The sequence below is a fragment of the Lacerta agilis genome, chromosome 8 (genome assembly GCF_009819535.1).
Source record: "Lacerta agilis isolate rLacAgi1 chromosome 8, rLacAgi1.pri, whole genome shotgun sequence".
Lineage (NCBI taxonomy): Eukaryota > Metazoa > Chordata > Lepidosauria > Squamata > Lacertidae > Lacerta > Lacerta agilis.
Genome location: NC_046319.1, coordinates 62,569,590 through 62,594,452, shown reverse-complemented (window position 1 = coordinate 62,594,452; position 24,863 = coordinate 62,569,590). Strand labels below are relative to the sequence as shown.

The 24,863-nt window shown below is 45.3% G+C and overlaps 1 protein-coding gene across 4 annotated transcripts in view; it reads right to left on the bottom strand.

Moving 5' to 3' along the window:
• Positions 1-24,863, bottom strand: part of AHDC1 (AT-hook DNA binding motif containing 1) — a 181,960-nt gene that overhangs the window by 92,150 nt on the left and 64,947 nt on the right. The window contains exon 1 of one of the 4 annotated variants that reach the window (XM_033157891.1): positions 18,653-18,979. The exons of the other annotated variants lie outside the window; for them this stretch is intronic. Within the exon in view, the coding sequence (XP_033013782.1) occupies positions 18,653-18,728 (76 nt within the window). The 5' untranslated portion in view covers positions 18,729-18,979. Of the gene's footprint in view, positions 1-18,652; positions 18,980-24,863 lie in introns of those variants that run through there. 4 annotated transcript variants of the gene reach the window in all.

Genomic DNA, 24,863 nt, shown 5'->3' with positions numbered 1-24,863 from the left:
ACACACTCAACAGGAAGCGAAACATGTTCTGCTTCCAAGGCAAAGTTCACAAACCAAAACACCTACTTCCAGGTTTGCAGCGTTCTTAATCCAAGTTGTTCATAAACTAAGCTGTTCTTAAACCAAGGTACCACTGTATTTTGGCCAGCAGAGGCCACCACATGGCCAGGGGGACAGCCAAATATCTGGATAATTGCAAGTTTGCGGGAAAGAGGGCACAGGGATAAATAAATAAAACCTACTGCTAATGGCGCCTAAAATCAGCAGCCTGAGGTAGCTGCCTTGCCTGATCGCAAAGCCTCATCTAAACAAGTGGCTTTTAGGTAACCGAGCCCTGGATCAGAGTTGTAACATGTCAAGATGACACTCATTTTTAAGTGACATCCAGCATCACCCAGGAAACAAGCACAGGTCAGGGGAGGAGAGAAGACCTGCACAATATTGGCTCAAGTTACAGGTTAGTCATGACTTGCCAGGGCAGCCTTGAGCGTGCCCTCTCTCAATTTACCACCTATAAAATGTGAACAAGGATGGCCTAGGGGGTGCAGAGGTAATTGCCGCAAAGCGCTTAAAATGCTATCTTGCGCATACTTTCCAAATTACCCCTCCCATTCCCAATACATATACTTGCAGCACTGAAAAAAAATGCAATGTGCTATGAAAATAATGTATCAGCTGCAAGTTACCATGTTACTACTAAATATTATTTTCAGATTTTTCAGCACTGGATTTTTAAAAAAAAGTTATGAGAAAGAGGGGCCACTTCATTTGGCCTTGTAAAGGGGAGGGGGGAGAAAACATGGCTGCTGTGCAAGTATGAATTCGATTGGCCGCTGAAAATTCCGACCGCGGTGCTGCTCTCCAGCCTCCCTACGGTGCCCAGGCAGGATGGAATTGCTAGCAGCGCTGTCTGGAACAAGTTAGCTCATTAGCCTGTAGCCCAGCTGCTGCCTGAAAACCAAGGTGGGTCCAAATCTGTGGCTGGGCTTTGGAACCCGACACTCACTCACATCCCTCAGAAGTCAGCCAGCAACTGAAATAGCCAGGGGAGGAGCTTTGCGCCCAGTTGCCAACAGCTTTTCTGAGTGTTTTCCAGAAACAAGAGGGTTGAAGTATAAAAGGGGGGGGGGAGAGAGAAAGGGGCTAAAGTCTGCCTGAGGCTTCTGCCAGCCACACACACACACACACACACACACAGAGAGAGAGAGAGAGAGAGAGAGAGAGAGAGAGAGAGAGAGAATTTGGTCCTAAAGCAAAAAAAAAAAAAAGCCTTTCACTAAGCTCCCCCATCTGATGTCAGTTTCCTAGGGGGCGGGAGGGGGAAGGGAACTGGAATCCAGCGAGTGAAATTAACAGGAGCTTCAGGCTTTGCATTTCTGGATTCTGGTTCCCCTATTTCTGCTCCTGGCTGTTGTTTCCATGGAAACTGGCATCAGACCTGGGAAAATAAGGTTAGGGTTTTCAAAGGGAGGCTCTCTTCCAGCTCCCTCTCCCCCTTAATTTCTGGCGCTCTGGCCCCCTGTTCCACTGAGAAAAGCAAAGTGAGGAAACAGCAAGCAAGATTCTCTCCCTGGAAGATTGCAGCTGCCTGCTGAGATGGGGTAAGCTATGCTTTTCAGAACCCAATACCGATTTGCAGTGCTTCAAAAAAAAACCCAGGGAGGGGGTGGGGGGAACATTTTAATTAGTAAGTGACAATAATAATACCTTTGTGCTTCTCCACTGCCTTTCATCTGGGCATCCCACAGTGCTCTGCAGACATTCATTAATTTGGAAATGCATATCAGCATCCAGGCACCTCTGCCAGGAGGAGGAGAACTTGATCACCCCCTCCTCCTCATTATCCAGGAGATAGCTATGCCTAAAGTTCCATAGTCAAGGGGCAAAACCAGCAAGGGAACCCATAAGGGCCAAGTCTGGACCACATAGCTAAACTCCCGTGGTCTTAAGATGCTTTAAAGAGATAAAATGCACACGCGTATGCACACATATATACAAAATCATTGATATAAAATTGGGTGCATGCTTTTAATAACCAAACTACTCCTGCACAATGAAGGATGTTATTGTTCCAGTAATGCACACAAGCATCGTCTTGGTTTGGGTACCCAAAGAAATGTGCACTGCCCAGATGAACAGCAGGGGGCTATTTATGCTGCAACTTTTGTAAAGCAAAAAGGTGTTGGGGGACAACTATGATAGCAAACTAGCCTAGATTCTGTTCTCATACTCCTGAACACACAGTTGCCTTGGGCAAGTGCCACCTACTTCCTCGACACAAAAGGGAAACCGAGGCAGGTGGCAGCAATAGCAACACCATAGCAAGAAAACTTCACAAAGAGATGCTTTTTCAAAGATGCTGATTGGAGTGGAAACATGCTGGTGATTTTAGTGTGTTTGTGTGTGTGCCTGAAAGATTATGGGTTGTCTTCAACTAAACTTTACTCAGAGCAGAGCTACTAAAATTAATGAAGTTAAGTTAGTTTTGTTCATTGATTTCAACTGGTCTGCTCCAAGTAGGACTAGCGCTGAATATGTGTACATAAGACACGCACAAATATTTATGCACAAAATGCATAATTAAGTTATGGACTTTGCTATCACAAAAGGAGATTATGACAACTGGATTACATGACTTCAAAAACAGATGAGATGTTTTCATGGGGGAAGACCTGTGTTAAAAACTGGAATAGAAGAGATAGAAGCCAAATGGCTTCTGGGGCCTGGGCAACAAAACAGAACGTCTAATTGTCATTGTGGGGTGAGGTGGGGGGTTGGCAACACTTTTTATTATTTTGATAACCATGAATTAATACACAATTCACATAAGTGACACGTTGTTAATATCACATTTTTAGCAGAAACTGTTAATACATGTTTATTTTGGTGTTTACAATAAAATTATTGGTACCATACTTCAGTTTTCAAAACATTCTACTCTTTATTGTTAAACTCCTTAACATATTGTCTATCCTTAGCATATACTTTGAGGCTACCAAGCACATACATTTCAGTAATCCTTGAGTGTCAGCCAGGCACAAAAAATGGCCACTCTGGCATGCTGCTACTTCCGAACCCTGGGGAAGACAGGTTAACCAACAGCTATTAGCCTGGATAGCCAAATGGAACCTCCATTTCCAGAGGCAGTAGAACGGTGAAAACTGGCTGCTGGGAAGGCTGCTGCCTTCTCGTTCTGATTGCAGGATTTCCAGAAGCATCATACAAATAGGTAGCAGAACTAGATGGGTCTTTGCTCTGATCTTGGAGGGCTCTTTGAGCACACCAGGGCTGGGCAAATGTTTGGGTAAGGGAGGGCTGTATTTCAAGGTGGACCACAATTCCATACACATGCACAGGCACACAGAGGGAAGCAAGCATAGGCTTACAGTGTTTGTACACACACCCCACTGGAATTTTTAGCTGACATATTTTATTATAGTTGTTGCTTTTTATTGTGCTGTATTGGTTTATAGATTATATAATCTATTCTATATGACACTATACTATATCTGGAATCTGGTTTGATAAAAAGACGGTATAGAATTCTTTTTATTTGTTTACTTAAACACACACACAAAAAGAAACCCCTTAAAAGCTAGAGAGTCTCCAGCCTAGGTATCTCAGGTGGTATGAGACAAGGATCACTGCTTGTAGTGTGAGCATTATAGCCTGTGGTAAACAGGTATAGCGGGTTTCAAATATGACTTTATCTAACTGGTTTTGTGGGTTTTTGAATACTAGACCAAAAACCTTGCAAGTACTGTATAGATAATGATGCAGTTTTCAGACTTAAAAAACTACCAATGCATTTTAGCAGCATGGAAAAAGAAGAGGTAATTTACATCAGAAAAACTGTGACGGTAGGAGGCTTAACCTTCCCAGTGCAGCAGTCCCAACAGGTTTCTGTGGACAACCCATATCTACATTTAAAATAAATTTAAGCAAAACATTGTCGTTTGATCCTGCTGCTGCTGCTGCTGCTGATTATTATTATTATTATTATTATTATTATTATTATTATTATTATTATTATTTCTACCAGTCAAAATGTTAGGATTTCTACTCAGAGAGGACTTGCAGCAGGGAACATGCATGCGGTGGCGGAGGCGGGGCTGGCACGCATCTTGGGGGTGGATGCCCACAGGGGAGGGGTGCGCGTCCTGGGGGCAGGATGCGCCACTTGCAGGGGCATGGCATGCGTCCTGGGGGTGAGGCATGGGGGTGAGGCATGCTGCCTGCAGGGGCGTGGCACCCAGCGCGGGCAGGGAACCAGCCGCGATGGCACCCTACCCGGATCGCGCTGCCGGGGGTGGTACACTCCCCCACACTCCTCTTCCTTTGCCAGTGCATGCATGCCCCCTCACAAATAACTTTTTAATACCACTGCCTTCCTCAAGTAAGGCACTCCTCAGACTACTTTTCTGCCTTAGATGCTAGCTTCTCCATCACTCCCAAACACTAGCCCCGGACTAGGCTCTCAATACAATATTTGTCTCCATCCCTTAGTATAAAAATAAGCATAAAAGGTAAAGGGACCTCTGACCATTAGGTCCAGTTGTGTCCGACTCTGGGGTTGTGGTGTTCATCTCGCATTACTGGCCGAGGGAGCCGGCGTCCAGCTTCCGGGTCATGTGGCCAGCATGACTAAGCCGCTTCTGGTGAACCAGAGCAGCGCATGGAAACGCCATTTACCTTCCTGCTGGAGCGGTACCTATTTATGTACTAGCACTTTGACATGCTTTCAAACTGCTAGGTGGGCAGGAGCTGGGACCGAGCAACGGGAGCTCACTCCATCGTGGGGATTCAAACCGCCGACCTTCTGATCAGCAAGCCCTAGGCTCTGTGGTTTAACCCACAGCACCACCTGCCTAAAAATAAGCATACTTTAGGTGTCTATTAAACTTTTTAGAAACAATAGTAATTACGATTCAATTAAGTACAACCATGCATTATTCTATAATACTTTTCTAACTAATGCTCCCAATTCTTACAATGTGCATTGGTTCAGCATTTGGCTTTACGGTGCTGAGCCACACCACATTTCAGTTGGCAGACTTCATCGCAAACATGTATCTGCTGATGAAACAGACTTCAAAGAATGGGCTGCAAGTCTTGCTTTGTTCCACTCTGGGAATGCTATACTGTACTTAAAAGCCACTATACTTTTAATGATTACTAAATTTCTTCAGTTACAAGGTAGGTTTTAAAAACTCATTTCATGGGAGAAATCTGGGCCCAAATTTATCCATCTTCTATTGATTTGATCATGATAGTTAAGTGCATGCTTAGAGTATAACATTCCATACTTAGGGGACCCCAACTCCTATATGTAAGCAAAATGATGCCCCCTTTACACACACACACACACACACACACACACACACACCAACCTCTGCGGTGGGAGCGGCCAATATGGATCAGAAAAGTGGGATGGAGTAGTGATTTACCGGTACTCTTTACTTTCCAACTGTTTCTCCACTCAAAATAATCCACTCTCAAGTGGTTTAACTGTAGGATGCACCTTTGAGAACTCAGAAAGACCAGCAGCCAAAATCCAACCCAACAAGAGGGAATGATTAAGAGACCAGAACACTTGGCTCTTAGCTCACTCACTGGGCTCATGTAAAAATATTAGCAGGAATATTTTAATTTCTAAACAAGAAGTGGGCAGGGGACTATCTGCCCAGATGCCAAGTGTTCTGCCTTCCCAGAAGTGTTCGTTTCTAATCCCAAATGTAGGGAAGCCAGTTGGGAGATTACTCATTGCTGATGGAATTGTACTCTGTACAAGCTCAAAGGTCTCCCCATTATGACATTTCTGAAATAAAGTACTGGTACCAGGGTTAAACCCCGGCCTGTCCAGCAACATTGTTTAAAAACATAAATGTATTTAAGAGTTGGTTTTAATTCTCTCTCTCTCTCTCTCTCTCTCACACACACACACACCCCCAAAGATGAATCACACTTTCTCATCCCAAAAATTCTATCTTAGTGTAGCCAGTGTGAATTAGATCTAACACCTCTCCCTAGAACAGGAGTCAGCAAACTTTTTCCGCAGGGGGCCGGTCCACTGTCCCTCAGATGTTGTGGGGGGCAGGACTATATTTTTGGGGGGAAAATCCCCCCCACCGACTCTCCCTCCCTTCTCCACAGCACCGGATGAGCCCCGATGGCTGCTTATCTGCGCCTTGCGAGCGGCAGGGGCTGGCGGTGGCAGTGGAGGGATGATGAAATCATAATGCTGGTGGTCAACAAAAGAAGCTTAAAGACTGTCTCAAGGCAAATCTTTAATAATGTAGTATAAACACTGCCAACTGGGAAACACTGGCCTGCGAGCGCTCCAGTTGGAGAACAGCCTTTACCAAAGGTGTCATGGGCTTTGAAGACACTCAAACTCAGGACTCAAGGGAGAAACGTGCTAAGAGGAAGGCACGCTTGGCAAATCCACACCGTGATCAACTCCCGCCCGGAAACCAATGTCCCCACTGTGGAAGGACGTGTGGATCCAGAATTGGCCTCCACAGTCACTTACGGACTCATTGTTAAAACCGTGTTTATGGAAGACAATCTTACTCTGCCACGAGTGATCCCCAAAGAAGAAAAAGAAAAATAGTGCTCAGCCAACCGCGGCTCAACAAAGCCCAGCCCCCTTCCTCCTCTAGGCAAGGCGGGAGAAGCCAGGAGGAGGGAGAATGACGCAGCCCGAACAATCAGAATCCCTACACTGATCCATGCGGCGATTCCCGGACCATCCGTGGGCCGGTTCCAGAAGGCAATTGGGCTGAATCCGGCACCTGGGCCTTAGTTTGCCGACCCACGTCCTATTGGGCAGGTCTTGAAGTTTCACTCTGGTGGGTTTGTAAGTAGAAGACTTTCATGCATAGCCAACAAGAAACAGTTGTGCCCAAACATCCTCAGTAATATCTGATGTTTCTCTCAATCCTGCAATGTGGGGATGAGAACAAGGAACTAGATCTAGACCTGGACCTGCATAAACATCTGTGTTTTGTTTCCGTCTTTGCAGACCACCAGAGCACACTGAGTAGTTAATTAACAAGGAAAAGGGGGAAGAAAAGGGGCACACAGGGTGGAGGGATAAACCTCAGACCCAGGTAAGCTGTGCAAGCGGCGCTAGCGAAAAGTAAACAGGAAAGATGATAGGATGGCTGGATGATCACCAAACTAGATTTCTAAAATTATGCACAGCATGGATAGAGAAAAGTTTTTCTTTCCCTCTTTTAACACTAGAAACTGGTGGACATCCAATGAAGCTGAATGTTGGGAGGATTCAGGACAGAAAAAAGAATATACTTCTATACGCATTGCATAGTAAACTATGGATTTGCTTCCACCAACTTGACTGGCTTTAAGGGAGGATTGCATGGAGGTAAAGGCTTTCAGTGGCTAATAGTTATTATAGCTATGCTCCACCTCCAGGTTGGAGGAAGTACACTTCTGAGTAACAGTTGCTGGAAACCACAGGAGGGGAGAGTGTTCTTACCTGCAGGCTTCCCATAAACATCTGGTTGGCCCCTGAGAGAACAGGATGCAGGACAAGATGGGTCATTGGCTTCATCCAGCAAACTCTTCTTACATTCTTATCCTACAGCTATAGGCTTATCTTGGGTCTTCCAAGCATTGTCCCATGGAAGTGGACTAGCAAACAATAGAATGCTTGTTTAAACTCTGTAGAATGGGGAATGAGGAATGGGGGAATGGGGAACCGGGAACCTATGGTCCTCTAGATGCTGTTGAACAACAACTCCCCTCATTCTTGACCACTGGCGATGGTAGATCTGGTGGTAGTGTAGTCCAACAACATCTGGGGGCACCACACTGGCTACACGGGGTCTCAATACTTCCAGGTAAGCAGCTCAACACAATCAAAAGCTAGTATCTGGAGCAGTTACAGGTTCCTCTGATTAGGAGTTGTGGCCACACAACACAGTTAGAGGTGGGAAGAGGAATCTGGCCACAGAGATAATTTTATTTCTTTAATGAATTAATCCAACAAGATTTATATACAATTTAATCATCAAGCAGGCTACATAAACTACTGTAATGGGAATTGTCTATCTGCATGAATTCCTTGTTCCTTGCATAGTAAAGAGATGACCCTATTACATACAACCAGCTAAAAGAAAGGCATTTATGGATATTGGAAGGGAACACACACACACACACACACAACCAGGAGCTGCTCTTTTATTCTTAATATTTAGTGGAAACAAAACGGCCTCAGGAACGGCCTCCAGCCAAAGCAGAGCAATGCAGTCACATCTCTGTTCCATCAAACCCAGGACTTCCAGGCTCTGCATGGCCAAGTGGGCTCATCCCTGCTTGTCCCAGTGGCAGACCAACCCTGCCCATCACCCGCAACCCAACAGCTGCAGGACACACACCAGTTGGGTTGCAGATTCCTAGCAGAAAGCAGCCTCCTCCTCCTCCTCTCCCCAGAGGTGAGAGAGGCCAGTGTGATAATCCTTTCCTCTCCAACAGCAGTATCCCTCTTCCCTGCTGGGGTCCACAACAAGGAAGCTTTGCAGGAGGACGGACAGCCTTTGTGCTTTTTAAGGTAGCCTTCAACTCCTGCTGTTCAAACCACTCCTCCACCCTTGCACATCCAAGACCCTAATCTCATTTGTGTGGAGGTGCCAGCTGTCCCTTCTTGAAAAATGGTGGGAGGGGGAGAGAAGTGAAGGTGAGAAAAAACAGATCCTGTTTTTGTCAATAGAATGCCATCTTCCGCCTCTAGTCCCTAGTAAAGTTACTTCCCTGCTAGTGAGCTGCAAATAAGCCACAGGGATGGGCTGTGGAGGAGTCCTCCTGAAGCAGAACCTCTTTAGACCAACTCCAATTACTCAAAAGCATTAACTCCTTTCAATCACAACATAATATCTATCCCCCAAGAGCTTCACTTCACCTGGTTTATTAACAGCTTTGAGGTACCTCTGGCTTCACCTTCTCTTTCTTCTTTTTATCTATTATTATTTTCTTAGCTTTTATCTTTAGGAATTGTGTTTTTTAAAATCTTTTCCAAAGGATGATAATTATTATTAATTTTATTAAACTGCAGTGGTGGTGGTAGAGGGCATTGTTGTTGAAAAAGAGTCCGAAAAGTAAGGTAAAGGATCTCCGGGTGGTTAAGTCCAGTCAAAGTTGACTATGGGGTTGCGGTGCTCATCTCACTTTCAGGCCAAGGGAGCTGCTGTTTGTCCACAGACAGCTTTCCAGGTCAGGTCGCCAGCAGGACTAAACCGCTTCTAGCACAACAGAACACTTCTGGCGCAACAGAAACCAGAGCACACGGAAACGCCATTTACCTTCCCGCCACAGCAGTACCTATTTATCTACTTGCACTAGCGGGCTTTCAAACTGCTAGGTTGGTAGGAGCTGGGAAAGAGTAACGGGAGTTCACCCCGTTGTGCAGATTTGAACCGCTGACCTTCTGATCAGCAAGCCCAAGATGCTCAGTGGCTTAGACCACAGCGCCACCCGCCACCCTCAGTCTCAAAAGTATTTGCCTGTGAATCAATAGTCTATTGGTGAGGTGAAAAGGACAGCATGTTTATAAAGCTCACATATTTGCATGTGTCTTGGTCTTCATATGTATGTATGAAATAAATATAAATAAAAACTGCATCACCAAACGATTATATAGTGGGCCACTTTATCTTGCTCTGGCTGAATGCTTCTTACATCTGGACTTTCCACAAGCAGCCATGCCCAGTCACCATTCACATGTTCCTTTTCATGTTCAGGAGCAACTTCAGAATTTGCTCTATCACTTCTGGGAGCATCCACATTCAGAGTTCCTTTGAGATCTGTTGTCTCCTGTTTTTCCACACTTAGTTCCTCAGTGCCAGTCCCCTGGCCCCTCTGAGAGAGTAGGGGAAACAGTGCTGCATGTGAAAAGAGGCATGCTGCTAGCCAACTATTTATGTTCAAGAGAACAGCAGCAATTACTCCTCAACTCCAAAACAGTCTGCCCTGCCTCTTTAACGCTAGTTCCCCAGGGATGCTTGGAACTGCAGCTATCAAATTTAACATCAACCTCCAATGGGAAAATTGGTAAGAGTATTTTGTCACAGAAGATCCAACAATAAAGTATTAAATTTAACTGAACCACCACTGGTTATGCCATGCTAGTTTAGTTCCAACAGAAAAAAAAATCCAGTGGTAAAACACACACAGCGCCTAGGTGTTGACCAGCCCGCCTACAGCAAATCCTGTTTTGGATCTGGCTTGGCAGCACATACCATAAGGGGCTTTTTGTGTGTGGCACAGCTGGGAATGCCTGAGGCACAACCCACAGCCCCCTCCACCCTATATTCACAAGTGTTCTGTACCCATTCAGTTCCACATTCCACTGCTTTACTTTGCAAATTATTCCGTCTCTCTGCTCGCAAGAGTCTGTTTGGCACTGTGGGGTGGGCTTCCCAGAATGCACTGCAAAGGTGTGCAAGCAAACAAAGGAGAAGAGCACAGGCAACAGCTGGATTGCATGCGCTGACCTGAGGCAAGGATAAAACAAGAGGAAGCCACCAACATCCCAGCAGCCTTGTCCTTGCCGAGGGTAAGCCCACCTTCTGCACAAAAGATCCTGTTCTCCAATAAAGAGAGCGAATAATGCATTCCAAATTAAATACAGCTGGGCATAAAACTTGTGGGGAAGAGCCTGTCCTCCGTCCCCAGAGGGCAGCTTCTGGCTTTGTTTATTTATTAAAGGTCTGTACCTTTACATGCATGGATGAGAACACATATCTATTTCCTAGAGAAGATGGGTAATCAGTGACACTGTTGTTCCAAACGCAGTGTGCAAGGTTCTGTGTACACACCATACATTTAAAGCACATGACTTTCCACAAAGAATCCTGGGAAGTGTAGTTTGTTAAGGATGCTGGGAACTGTAGCTCTGTGTAGGGTAAATTATAGTCTTGAGGATTTGGGGGGGGGGGGTGGAGCCATGTGCTTTAAACATATGACATGTACACAGCCTTACTCAACAGCTCTCCTCAGGCTGGATTTATGTTCCAGGTTGGACAGTACTCTCATGGCTCAGGACATATATATGTTTTTTCTTACACTGTGCACATGGTGCTGTGGACCATTGCCTGGAAAATGATGTTGTAAGTGGTCCAAAGCTTCAGCTTTATGTCCACAAACACAAAGCAAACCCCAAGCAAAATGGCTGAACTTGAAGTAGTTCTGACACAGGCCAGGTTTGCCACCAAACAGGTGAACGTTTAGGCAGTACTCAGAAAGAGACTCTCTGGTTGCAACTGCACCTAAGCCAGGTATGTTTTAGGGGAGCTTTGTGACACCGTTCAGCATTGTCAACTACACACCAACAGATGCTGCTGGTATGATAGGCCACAGGCATCAAACATCTCCTGCAACACAGGCTTCAGAACTTGTATTAAGCTTGCATTTTAAATTGTTGTGACCCACCCTGGGACCTTAAGGTAAAGGGTAAGAAATATATCAAAATAACAAAAAAATCAACTCACAATGCTTCTATCTGTTGTCGTGCAGGTCTGGTCACAGCCCACCTGGCTGGTACCTTCCATCGGCTGATCCAACAAGCAATGGACTCCCCTCATTTATCTCAATGATCAGCGGGCTAATGATATCTTATTGGTGCTACTTGCTATATGTAGTTATTCTTACATTTCTATCCATTATTCTCTCTTCTTCTCATTTCAGCCTCACAACAACCCTGCAAGGTAGGTTAGGCGGAGAGACAGTAACCACTACACAACAGCCACACTTACAAATGGCAAAGCATTTGCAAGTCCTATCTTGGCTTCTTTGCTCCCGGGTTTCACACAGGAGGAAAGAGTCAAACCGCATTGAGTAGCCCCACACAGACTGCAGATACAGCACAAATGTCTGAAGCACAGGGAGGGGGACCTTTTCCAACCCGAAGATTGAATTCCTTTCTTGGCAGTCTTCCAAAGGGTGGGTGGAGCCAGAGGCAAAACAGGGTAGAGCAGTGGATGCAAATATTATCTTTGCACAGCAGGTTAATTTCTATACACACTCTTACATCCCTTTCTATCATGCATCCAGGCAAGCAAGAGCCATTACCAGAGTTCAATAACACTTTCCAGGCAGGCAAAAAACACTCAAGGACGGTGCAACTTGGAGAGAGTAAAGGGAAAGACAAGCCTAAAGGGTTGCATTTTAACCCCAGGGCACAAGGTTCCCCAGCCCTGCTGTACAGAGCACTCAGTCAGTGTTTCATATTCCAGGGAAGCCTTCATACAATTATATGCACAAGACCCACTCCCTACAGATGTCTAAGCTGCACATGTAGTCACTAGGGAAGGTGTGTGTGGCACTAGGGGTGTGGCCCACTCCTGGTTCCTATATTCTTAGAGCATGGGAGTGAACAATGTATCTCCGTGTGCACGTGCACACACACACAAATTGCATCTGAAACTTTTCTATAACTCAAGTTGCATTAGTGGCCTGATCAACACATGATATTTAAACCATGGTTAGATAAAACAAAGCCTTTGAGTCCCTCACCAAAGGCTCCTGGGTCCTCTTAAGGAATATTAACTGGTTGAGCAGGAAACAGAGAGTGGAATTAAATAGACATGGATAGAAGAAATGGGTTCACCAAGGATCTGTACTGGGACAAGTTTTTAAATTTTCCAGAAGTGGGTTAGTGATGAACTGTGAGGTAGCCATGTTTGCAGATTACTGTGGGTGGTGGAAACCCAAGCAGACTGGGAAGAGCTCCAAAAGGGCAGCTCCATACTGAGTGAATACACAACAAAATGGCAAAAGTTGCTCAAGTATAAAGTGGTGCACACTAAAAAAAACAACCCACAACAACCTTAATTACACATATACACTAATGGGATCTGAACCTGAGGTGACTAACCAGGAAAGAGAACTGGTGTCACAATAAACAGGCGCAGTGAAAATGCTAACCCAGCACAGGGATCAAAAATGAAGTTGCCAGCATAGTAATATTCTTATACAAACCTTTGGTACAGCCACACTTGGAATACTGTCTACAGTTCCACTCACTGCACTAAGAAAAGGTATTAGAGATCTGGAAAAGGTGAAGAGGAAAGCAACCTAAGTGATCAGGGCACTGAAACAACTTCCCTTCTAGGCAAGGCTAAAGCATTAAGAAGTTTTAATTTTTGAAAAAGTGCAAAAGGGGTTTGTGTCATGACAACGGTTTGTAAAAATTATCAGCTTCCTCCACAAAAAGACATGTTTTTCTCCCTCCCTAATAATACTAGAACTCAAAAGTCATCCAATGAAACTGATGGGACAGGAGATTCAGGGCAGACAAGTGGGGGAAAGACTTATTCATACAGCAGATAGTTAACTTATTAATTTGCTCCCACAGCCATTGGCTTAGATGGTTTTTAAAAGGGTTTAGATAAATGAAGGATAAGGTTATTGATGGCTACTAGTCATAACTGCTAAATAGACACCAATGTTCAGAGGCAGAAAGACAATGAAATACCATTTGCTGGGAAGCAGTTCCAGAAGAGAACTGCCTGCCTTCCTACTCTGCTTGTGGGCTTCCCAAAGGAATTTTGGTTGGCCACTGTGGGAAACAGGATGTTGAACCAGATGGACCTTTGGGTCTGATCCAGCAGGGCTCTTATGTTCTTCTGGCAGAGAGCTCACACCTTCTTTTAATATTAGTCCCTTTCTACAGCAGACAGCACAGACACAAAAGATAAACAGATCCTCTCTTCTGAGCACATGCAGTCTCCTGCAATAGCACACACAAACAACACAGTTCAAACATATATGACACCTCCCTTGCTCTCTCACACACAAATATGCAATCATGCACATAGGTAACCACTTCAGACCACATGTGGGGGCTCATATGCCATACAAGAAAAATCCCCACCCAGAGAATGGCCAGATCAAGGAAAAGGCTACGCCTAGAACCAGCTGGAGGCAATAATGCTTCTGAATACCAGTTGCTGAAAACGACAGGAGGGGAGAGTGCTCTTGTACTCAAATCCTGCTTATGGGATGGATGGGCCCAATCCAGCGGACTGTTCTTATGTTAACCACCTGCCCATCAGCAGCCTGCTCTAGAGAAGAGCAACCAAATCCTATAGCACCTAGCACCTTATTGCCAATTACTGCTTGTTCCTCACAACTGCCACCACCTTCTCAAAAATGGAAGGGGTTCACTGAGGCCAGCAACTCCTCCTTACCACCACAGCCTAAAACGGGGGCACCCAACAATGGTGCCCACCAGATGTTGTTAAATTCTAATTCCTACCATCCCTGACTATTGGCTATGCTGACCTGGGCTGGTGGGAGTTGGAGTCCAACAACACCTGGAGTGTGCCACATTCATCCACCAATACAACCCTACTAAGCTGCTCTCTTCAGGTGCTGTTTCAACCCCAGGATTCTATCCAAAATAAGTTGAGAAGATCAAAGAGGACCTGACAGTTTGAGGTGTCAAGTGGGTGGCAAAGTCAAACAAGAGGGCTCAGAAGACAAACCATTCTGATTAACTGCCCAGTTTATATGTGTGTGTTGTGTGTGTGCAAGTCTGGGATGTGCCAATTTTGCACATCGAGTAGTAGACCTTTGCCACAGAGTAGTCCATGAGTGGACTGTGGAAGTTGTGTAGGTAGCAAAATCCCCCCTCCTCCCTCCCCCAGTTGCTGCCTGTTACCTATATTTAGGGTTTCAAGGGGCCACTTGCACATCAAGAGGAATTGCGTCACCAAAACAGAAAATGAAATGTGGTTCTTATTTGCATACAATCTGCATATGCTAATTCTATGGAGCAGTCCAAAAGCACCCCAAATTTAGAAACAATTTCTATAATTTAAATAGAAATGCAATACCTTTCACTGTATGGGAAATGCTGTGACCAGGTGACCTGTGTGCCTGGTCAGTCTGCCATTCAGGTACTAAGTGAGGTGACCCTCTCCTGCTCTTCTGCCTTAGGGTTCTTTATTGTTAAACAAGACTCGGACCAGGCAGCCCTCCAAACATAGGACATTTTCAAATACAGAGCCTCTGTAAGGTAAGACATGAGTTTCAACTCTGAAATGACAGAAGAACTGGAAGAGTCCAAGTGGATGTTTTCTTTTCAGTTATTCACTGCATTTACATACAGTATCACATTTTCCTCCAAGAAGTTCAAGGTGGCATACATTGTTCTCCCCCATACCATTTAATGCTCACAACAACCCTGTGAGGTAGGTTAGGGTGAGAGGCAATGAATGACCTAAGATGACCCTGTGAGCTTCACAGCCAAGTACGCATTTGAGTCCTGGTCTCCCAGGTCATAATCTGACACTCTAACCAGTATAAGAGAGTGAAGACCTTTAATGCTGTGGTTGCATAAGAGGGGACAATACTAATGATAGTTTAAAAGTAGTGCTCATTGGGGGTGCAAATACTCCCATATTGCTCTTCTGCATATGTTAATCCAAATTTGGGCTGACAAATGATTAGTTTACTTAAAAAACAACAACCACCTTTAATCATCTGTTTAATGACCATTTAAATTTAAGTAAGTTTGATTACCACCAAACCAACTACTCACCATTATGAGGAAATGACATTTGTAATGTTTTTATTTAATGATTATTTACACCAGAATCAGTATAGGGTTTTTTTAAGGGCTTTTAACACTCAGTCCTAGCATTTAAAATTAGCTCCTGCAGGTTAAAAACTGATCCCCCCACAACACCTAATCAAGGAATTGTTGTTGATTGATGTGCGTACTGAATTAGTTGCTTTTTGCTCAACTCTTAGCACAAACTCTGTTTAGTTGTAATGGTCATTCTTAAATACCGTATGTGTGCATTGCAAATTAATGCTTAAAAAGAAACAGGGAAGCTGGAACTGGGGGACTAAAGAGAACAGTAGCAATGGTGATTTTAAGGGAATTTTGTTCCCAACTTACATTGTTAACTGGGTGGTGACACGGGTGGCACTATGGTCTAAACCACTGAGCCTCTTGGGCTTGCTGCTTGGAAGGTCGATGGTTTGAATCCCCATGATGGGGTGAGCGCCCATTGCTCTGCCCCAGCTTCTGCCAACCTAGCAGTTCGAAAGCATGCCAGTGCAAGTAGATAAATAGGTACAGCTGCGGCGGGAAGGTAAATGGTGTTTCCATGCACTCTGGCACTCGTAACGGTCCTCTGTGCACCAGTAGCGGTTTAGTCATGCTGGCCACATGACCCGGAAAACTGTCTGTGGACAAATGCCAGTTTCCTCGGCCTGAAAGCGAGATGAGCGCCACAACCCCATAGTCGCCTTTGACTAGACTTAACCTTCCAGGGGTCCTTTACCTTTACCTTATAAGGAGGATTGAGGTCAACAATCTTTTAACTTCCGAATTTCATCAATAATGTTAATGCACATTTTATATTCTATGTAAACTGCTTTGATTTCTATTCCTGCCCATTCCCCAATTGGTGGCTTTAACGTCTTGTGCAGAGAAATGGTCATTTAACTCCCCTGGCTCACCACCTCTCCCAGAAAACTCCTAATCTGAAGGTCTTGTATAAAGCTGAGGTTGTTGTGGAGAGTTTTCTATCCAGTCCAAAGGGAAAGGCTAAGGCGGGCCTTAAGTGGCCATGTTGGAGTCAGTTCCTCAGCAGCATCCCAAAGATGCCTTTTGTGCTGTAATAACATCTTCCCTAACTCATTCAACCATGGTCTGCTATATGCCGTTTGCCTGGGCCCAACTCTTCCCTCAGCTCTATTCACCAGGGTGGGCGTGAGGTACGAGTGAAAGGAATCAGCATTCAAAGTCCAGAGAACAGGTCAAGAAGGACCCAGCTGCTCGAGTCCCTCCCTCCGAGCATTTTTATATTTATTTTTAACACCCCCTTGAGACTGCCAGACTTCACACTGTGGGCCCGTGTTTTGAGTTTCTTCTGCTGATCCCTGTCACAAAACAATCTGCCTCTGCCTAACCGAGAGTTGCCTCAGTTTTCTTTCACAAATGCACACAGGAATCAATTATCCCTGACAGGAAACTTCAGTAAACAGGTTCTCTGCTCCTAGCAACTAGGCCCAGGCCTCTCTTGCAAGCACAACCCACTGTCCTCAAGCAGCCCCCTCTGCCAAGCAAAAAATAACACATTCTCGCTGTCTTACCATCACCGTCTCATCCCTTCTGATCTCCGTTCCCAGCACTCTCCCTCCTCCGGAAGATCCCCCTACCCTCCATCATCGACCTGCATCAAGCTGCCAGGTGCCACAAATTGGTGTTCATTAACCAGCTCATAAGCCAACTCTGCTCCAGCAGATCTGAGCTCCTGAGGGAACGTTGTCTGAAACAGACCCTGTCCCAATTTCCCTCTACCCGCTGGCCCAGTGTCACTGAACGGGCTCCAATTCCTGCCCCAGACACCTTTGCAGTAACTGAGAAGAAAAACAAGCAACTCAACACCAGAAAGAATGAATATACACCACTCTGGTGTGAAAGTTTTACTATTGTTATTCTTATCTGCTGCCTCTTTCTCTCCCCCCCCCCCAAAATGTACATCCTACTTTTACCATTTGAGGCAAGAATTGTGTACACCTGGTTTGTTTTTAAACAACCACACACACACACAAAGACACAGTGTGTCAAGACTCAGATGCAATTTAGGCTTTAGTCTCTGCTGATACCATTCTACCCAGTATAGCAAAGCCTAAAAGTGAGGCACACATATGGCAGGCGTAAATTAAGGGAGCAGAGCCAGTTCACCATGGAGCCCTTTGTGTCTGGAGATGAGACGCCTGGCTCATGTAAATAATACCAGTGGTCTAGGCCTCAGTTTCTCACAGGGAAAACTATCATCCCAAAAGGACTGCTCAGTGGGGTGAGTGGGGATGCAGGCTCCTCTACAGCTGTGGATCTTGAGCTGGTGATACGGTGCAAGATGGGATACGCAGGGACTCTTGTAGCAGGAAAGAGAGAGTCAGACAGAGGACGACAGCAATGGGGCATGATTTAATGCAAGGGAAGAAAGACGCGGGGGGGGGGGTCACATCATACCCTCCAAGTGTCCCGATTTTCCAGGGACAGTCCTGGAATTATGAAATCCATCCCAGCTTCTGATTTGATCCTGGAATGTCCCTATTTCCCCAGCCAGATTAAAATAAAATCGGGATTCAGGATTTTTGGGGGGGCAGTGGAGGTTATGTATACTTTGTCCCGTTGATGTAGTGGGTGGCAGCACTAGCCCTTTTTCTGATGGGAAATGCTCTGTGGGGGGACACCAAAAAATGGGGGGTCGAGGAGGGTCAGTTGTGGGAGAGTGAGAAATGTCCCTATTTTCATTTGGGGAATGTTGGAGGGTATGTCACATGTGTGTAGACAGTGATGAGGGCACAATTTCATGACGTGTCAGAAGGCTGGATTAAACTGGCATCCGCATAAAATAACCCATGGCCAGTTTAACAGGAGCTACTGGGCTCATTAAACAGTATCTTGTGAGCAAGGTTGGGGGCGGGGGCGGGGACAAAGGAACATTGCTGGATTTTGCAAAGACTCAAAAGGCAGCTTATTTAAAGGTGCTACAATTTAATTAGCCAACAAAATGGCAGGGGAGGCAGAAAAAAGAGAAAGAAAAGCAGGAGAAAGATCTCTGTCCCATGCAAAAACTTACAGGCCACCTATCAAAGAACATACCTCTCAGGTGCCTTACGCACACAGGTAGGACTGAGGCAGATGGGAAGAGCTGTTGGGGGAGGAGGGCATTGGACATTTTTATCACCTGGGCTACCTAGCTCCATCCATTCCTTCCACCGCCACCCCCTGCTGCTCCCCAGACTCCCTCCAGCCCATCTTTCCACTCGAGTTCAGCAATCACAGACATCTGAAAGTAGCTTGGGAGAAGGTTTAAGCAGCAGTTAATTAAAGTAAGCATCAAATTAAATACAGCAAAATTAAAATAGCTCCGGAAATTAATTTCCAGCATTAAAAAAAAAAACTACCTGGTAAAGCTAGATATTATTTAAAGAGTGAAAAGGAACCTACTGAGGCGGGGAAAAGACGGAGTTGCACCCAAGCTCCAAATCCTCTTGCCAGCTCCAGCAGGAGTTACAGGGTATAGACATGGCGAAGTCCTTTCTCTCACGAATCTCCATTTTACTAGCGCGCACACACACATACACACAATCCCAATCACCACACTTGACCACAGCCTGCCAGTCACAACCCCTTATCTAAATGCCCACCACCCAGCTCCTCTGAACCATGTGGGTGGCCCACATCCTCCCTTCCTTCTTTCTCCACCCGAAAACAGCCCATCAGCCACCAGACACACACATACAGTGTTAAGGAGGCAATTTTCACTCTTCTGGCACTGTGTACACAGAAAGGCAGGCAGCGGAAGCAGCATGGAGTATATATGTATATATTTTTCTTTTAAAAATACCTCCTAGTGGAGATTTTGCAAAGCTGCACACAGCTGTGATTTAAAAAAAATATAAATAAACAAAAGGCCAATTTAAAGGGGCAAACTCCCCCAGAACTTCCTGGGGACTACTTTTCTGTTTTCAGTGGGCAGCTAGAAGGAGGATGGTGGAGATATACTTGGCTCCAATATATTTAAATGGTGCTTTGTTTCTGTCACTGGTACTGTAATCATCACCATCACCAGATATACATGATATGTGATTGCGCGCGCGCACACACACACACACACACACACACTCCACAAACGGCAGCTTGCTTGGATCTCATTATAAATAGAAGGATCCAGCTAAGATCAGGGCCTAAATGCCTCAGAATACCCATGCCAATGTCTTGCCATGTAAAAGTTAGCTGCTTTAAAAACACAGTTCTGTTTCTAGAACTACAACCAAACGCATCTCCAGCACTGGCTGCCCACACATTAATCTTTCCAATGGCAAAATGAACTTGATAAATAGTAAGAAAGTGCATAAAGGATACACTAAAAGTTCAACTTGTTAAGTTGGTTGAATATCAGACCAAAGCTTCTTAGCTGGGGAATAGAAGGGTTTTTAGGGAAGAAGTCATTGAAGGTGAAAGCTCTCTGATTTATTCAGCAGACAGTAAAGGCCAAAATGTAGGGTTTGTGCCAAAGCAGGGACAGCATGTATGGTGGGGAGTTCCATTGCATTAGTGGTAATCCTTGCATGAGCGCAATTGTTTAGTTGAACAGTGCCCCAGCTAGCCATCACAATCAGTACTAAGCAAATGTTGAAAATGGTGGCAGCGGCACCATAGTCAAGCCCATTTCCAAATGTACATTCCATACTGTTGTAGGAAATCAGTATTTTAGTGTAGCGGCATCTACACTTTGGAACTCCCTGCCTATTGACATACGACAGGTACCTTCGCTATACTCTTTTCAGCGTCTGCTTGGAGTATTTCTGCTTAGGCAAGTCTACATATATAAATAGGTGTTGGTATGTTTTAATCTTTTTTCCTGTTACTTTTAATTACGTTAAAATGATTTTAAACGGTTTTATTGACAACATTAATATTTCTTGTAAACCACTTAGAGGTTGTATTACAATCAAATGGTATATACATTTTGTTGAACAAATAAATTCCTCTGCCCCAAGATACTGGTGGTGCTGATCCACCCACATAAACTTTTTGTAGCCATTCTCCCAACTCAAACCACATTGTGGGAAACTTGACCCTGACTGCATCCAAGCTAGTGATGCACTAAGGCACCTTGCTAACTTTGTCTGTTTTGAAAAGCTAAATAATCCCCACAATTAACCTCTGAATTAAGGCTTAAATGACAATTACTACGAAACAGAACACATATAGGATACACTCCACAACAATTTAATAACTGATACTCAGCTAAAAGTTTATAGTGAAATTATCACCATGCACAGTAATATCTCTGTGCATTTTGGCAGCCACCAATTACAAAATCTCCCAACTTGTGAACCCAAGAACTTGACTATCCTGTGATCCTGAGAATGAACTGCTGTCAGCATCCCTATCCTGTCATTTCCCCCTTCCCCTTTAAGCATCACACCTATTGGAAGCTGTATAGCTAAATGAGTGGAATTCCATGTTTACAAATAAAAGTTCCAACCATGAGGTTGCGGCGGGGGGGGGGGGGACACGGACGGACGGACACTGTGCAGGAAGCTTGCAAAGTGGGGTGGGCTGTGTGAACAGAAAACATGCAGATTATTTAGGGGCAGCATGGAATCACAAAGTGAAATAAAACACTCCCATCGATATGGACTTGGCCTCATATTTTTATGCTACCTGGTTTTGCATAATACACATCTGCTTCCTATTTTGTTGCCTGCATTCCGCACATCTTCCATCAAGGCAGCATTTTAGTTGGAGGGCGCACCCTGCACTGTGAATTGCAGCATCTGAGTAAATGCATTACCCCACCCTCAGATTAGTTCACTTGTTTCTATTTGGATTGCCACACGAGCCACAGTACGTAAAAAAGCCATGGGCAGCTATTGGATTTTGTTTGTGAATTCACTGGTGGGGGCTAACAAGACACAAACACCCCAATGCTCACAACATTCTAAGCTATTTATTTTGGTAGGTGGGCACTCAACTGCTCCAAAACTCCTACAAATAAGTGCTTTTCTATACCAAGAGGCTTTAAAATACCACAAAAATGCAGAGACTGTTCTTCTCTTCCCACCCCACCTAATATATGCAGTAGGGAGGTTGTGTGATTGTCACAGGAGGGGAGGTGGAGAGAACTGCAGAAGTATTGCACAATGTGAATGTGACCGTGCTTTCAGGGTTGGAGCAAAAAGGCCTTTAGAGAAGCAAAGGAGAAGGGGAAAACCCACTCCATATGGGAATGAAACCAACTGCTGTGTCTCAGAATTCCAGCCAGGCCAAGCCATGTGTACAAACTTGCTGCTTTGTCTGTTTCCTGCTCACCAACCTGAAAGGAGCTTTAAGAATATAAGAATCTCAATGCCCAGAGGGCTGCCATAACATGAGCTGTGAGCCCAGGATGCACCAAAGCTTTGAGGTGCCGCATCCCCAGCCATGGCAAAGCACAGAGGAGAAGCAAACATGACAAAAGGGTGTGCCACCAGTGAGTGGGGAAACTGAGCCATGGAGACAGGTAGAAGCTTGCATAACAAAAGCCACAGCATTTCCAGGGCTTGTTCTGATGCTCTGCAACTGGAGTTTCAATATGATTCAAAGTCCTCCGCCTTTAAAAACAACCCTGCACTTCCCATCAGGATCACTTGTGCATATCCTTCTACATGTCCTTAACTAATCTGTCTTTACTAATAACATACAATTGGTAACCACATTCCCACGTTACAGCAGGGGTAGGGGGGTGGGGAAGTGTATTGATATTCTTATTTCACACACACACACAAAGTTGTTGACTTAGCAACCACTAAGTTAATGGCTGAGCCCAAATTCAAACTTGGTTCTTCCAGATCCAAAAGATCCAAAAGATCTTGGTTCTTCCAGATCCAAAAGAAAAACTTAGTAAAAATTCATTTATTTAGCAAAATTTATATGCCACTTGTTTCCTGTAAACTGCTTAAAGGTTTTACTACAAATGACCCCAATGAATTCCCGTGGAATGGTGACCCTAATGATGAAGCAATAAAACTGCTAGCACATTTGCAAAGCTAAGCAGGGTCTGGGATGGTTGACTGCATGTTGAGATCCCTGCATTGCAGGAGGTTGAACTAAATGACCCTCGGGGTCCCTTCTAACTCCACAATTCTATATTAAAGGCTTTTCAGGTTTTGAGGGGGGATCAAGGCCAGGGATTGAGGAGGAGGGCCCATCACTGCATTAATAACATTATGCATAGCATGGAGAAAGCATGGGGCAATTTTCCATTCCTCTCACACTATACTAGAACGCAAGCCCCCCCCCCCCTGAAGTTGGTAGCATGTTCAGTACAAAGGAATGAGCTTGTAGAATATTCAGGCACAGGGTGAGCAGTAACCAAAGTGGCTGTACAATGGGGACTAGTGAAATTCATAGGAGGCTAAGTCTTATCAGTGGCTAAGTCTTATCAGTGGCTACTAGTCACAATGCCTACATGCAGTCTCCAGGTTCAGAGGTATTGTGCCACTGAATACTAGCAGCTGGGTAGCTACAGAGGGCTTTTATGTTCATGTCCTCCTTGTTGACTTCCCACAGGCATCTGTTCAATGGTGGGAGACAGGACGCTTGACTAGATAAGCATTTGGCCCGATCTAGCCGGGCTATTCTGCTCTCATGAGGCAAGTCTCTCTGGGAAGGTGGGGGGGGAGGGAGGGGGAGAGAGAGAGAGAGAGAGAGAGAGAGAGAGAGAGAGAGAGAGAAACAAGGCAGACAACCTCTCCCTCCACAGTACATATCTTGTGCAAGCCTGGAGGCAAAAACATGTCTCAATACCCATTCCAATAAAGGTTGTGCTCCCCATATTATGGATCCATAATTTTCCATTTTATTTTAAAAGATCTCCGCCAACCGCTCCCCACAGCGAAATATGGTTATTGTGGGTGCTGAAACACCCTGGAGTTGGCTCTAGGCTGAGATACCTCCCTGTACAGGGACGTTTTTAATGTCTGATATTTTACTGTGCTTAATGTGTTTACATGGATGCCATGTAAATCATTTTTGTTGTTGTTAAGAGGAGGTTGTGCCCAAGGCCACAAAACAAATCAATGGAAGGGAGTGTCACCCAAATCTACATCCAACACTCTAACCCCACCTTGCTAACCTGCTGCCCGCCAGGTATTTTGGACTACAGCACTGGCTGGAGCTGATGAGAATTGCAGTCTGGAACATCTGGCTTGGCAAAGGATGCTCTTCCCACCGGGAACCACAAGAGGCTCTTGCTTTTCAAGTGTGCACAGGCAAGGCTGCTCGGTGAATCGTTAAGTTTTTATGAGGCATGTTCTTGGTCACAAACCGAGGAGGCTCCAACATGCTTTGGCCTCGACCTGGACGGCTAGATTAAGTGACTGAAGCTCCCCTGCCCTTCTGAATCCACCCTACACTGTGCTGCTTTGCCATCGTCTACTTCTGCAGATCGCCTCTGCCACCAGAGAGCTGAGCCAGACTCCCTGCAGCAAAATTCTCAAGAGCATGCTGTAAAACTTTTGGAGCACTTCTCCCCCCCCCCCAGTGTGTGCCTAATTCTGTCCCTGACACTTTGGCTGAGTATCATCTTATCTGCTCTCCACCCCACCCGCACAGCTCATGCTCACGCAAGCAAGCACACACGCACACACAGGCACACACACACACACCTTCCTGTTAGATGTCAGGATGATCTTGGATCTTCGCCTAGGCAGCTCCAGCATAGCTTTCTCCTTCATTTGACAGCAGCCCTGCCAGGGAGGGAGGGTCAGGAAGAAAGGGGGAGGGAGGGAAGGATTTGGTTGGGGTTTCTTTTTCTTTTTCCAGGAGACATAAGGGGGGGGGGGGAGAGGAATAAGAGTCTGTGGAGGGAGGGAGGGAAGAATGTCCGTTCCAATCATGGTGCTTTTTCCTTTTTAAAAAAGCCAGCTTGCTTTCCAGCCATACGACCTGCCCCCGCAAACCCCGACCCCCGCCAAATACCGCCCTTCTTCAGTCTCTCAGCGCAGGCCATTTCAATCTCTCATCTCTGGGTGGCCTGGCCTTCTTCATACTGCTCACAGATGGCTGTTTCTACTCACTTGAGCGCTTGACCTAAATCTCTCCTCTCCAGATCCAGTGGCACTGCAAATGTCTTACCAGTGCACAGCTCAAGGCATGGCAAGGCTTTAAAAGAAAAAAAAAGGGGGGGAACCAGGAGGAGGAGGAAGAGGTGAAGGAGAAGAGAATGACAACAGGATGTGAGCTGCCCTAGGGAGAGCCCCCACCCCAGCTCCCCATTTTAGAAACAGACAGGAGGAAGATTCGGCCTTCAGCATCATCT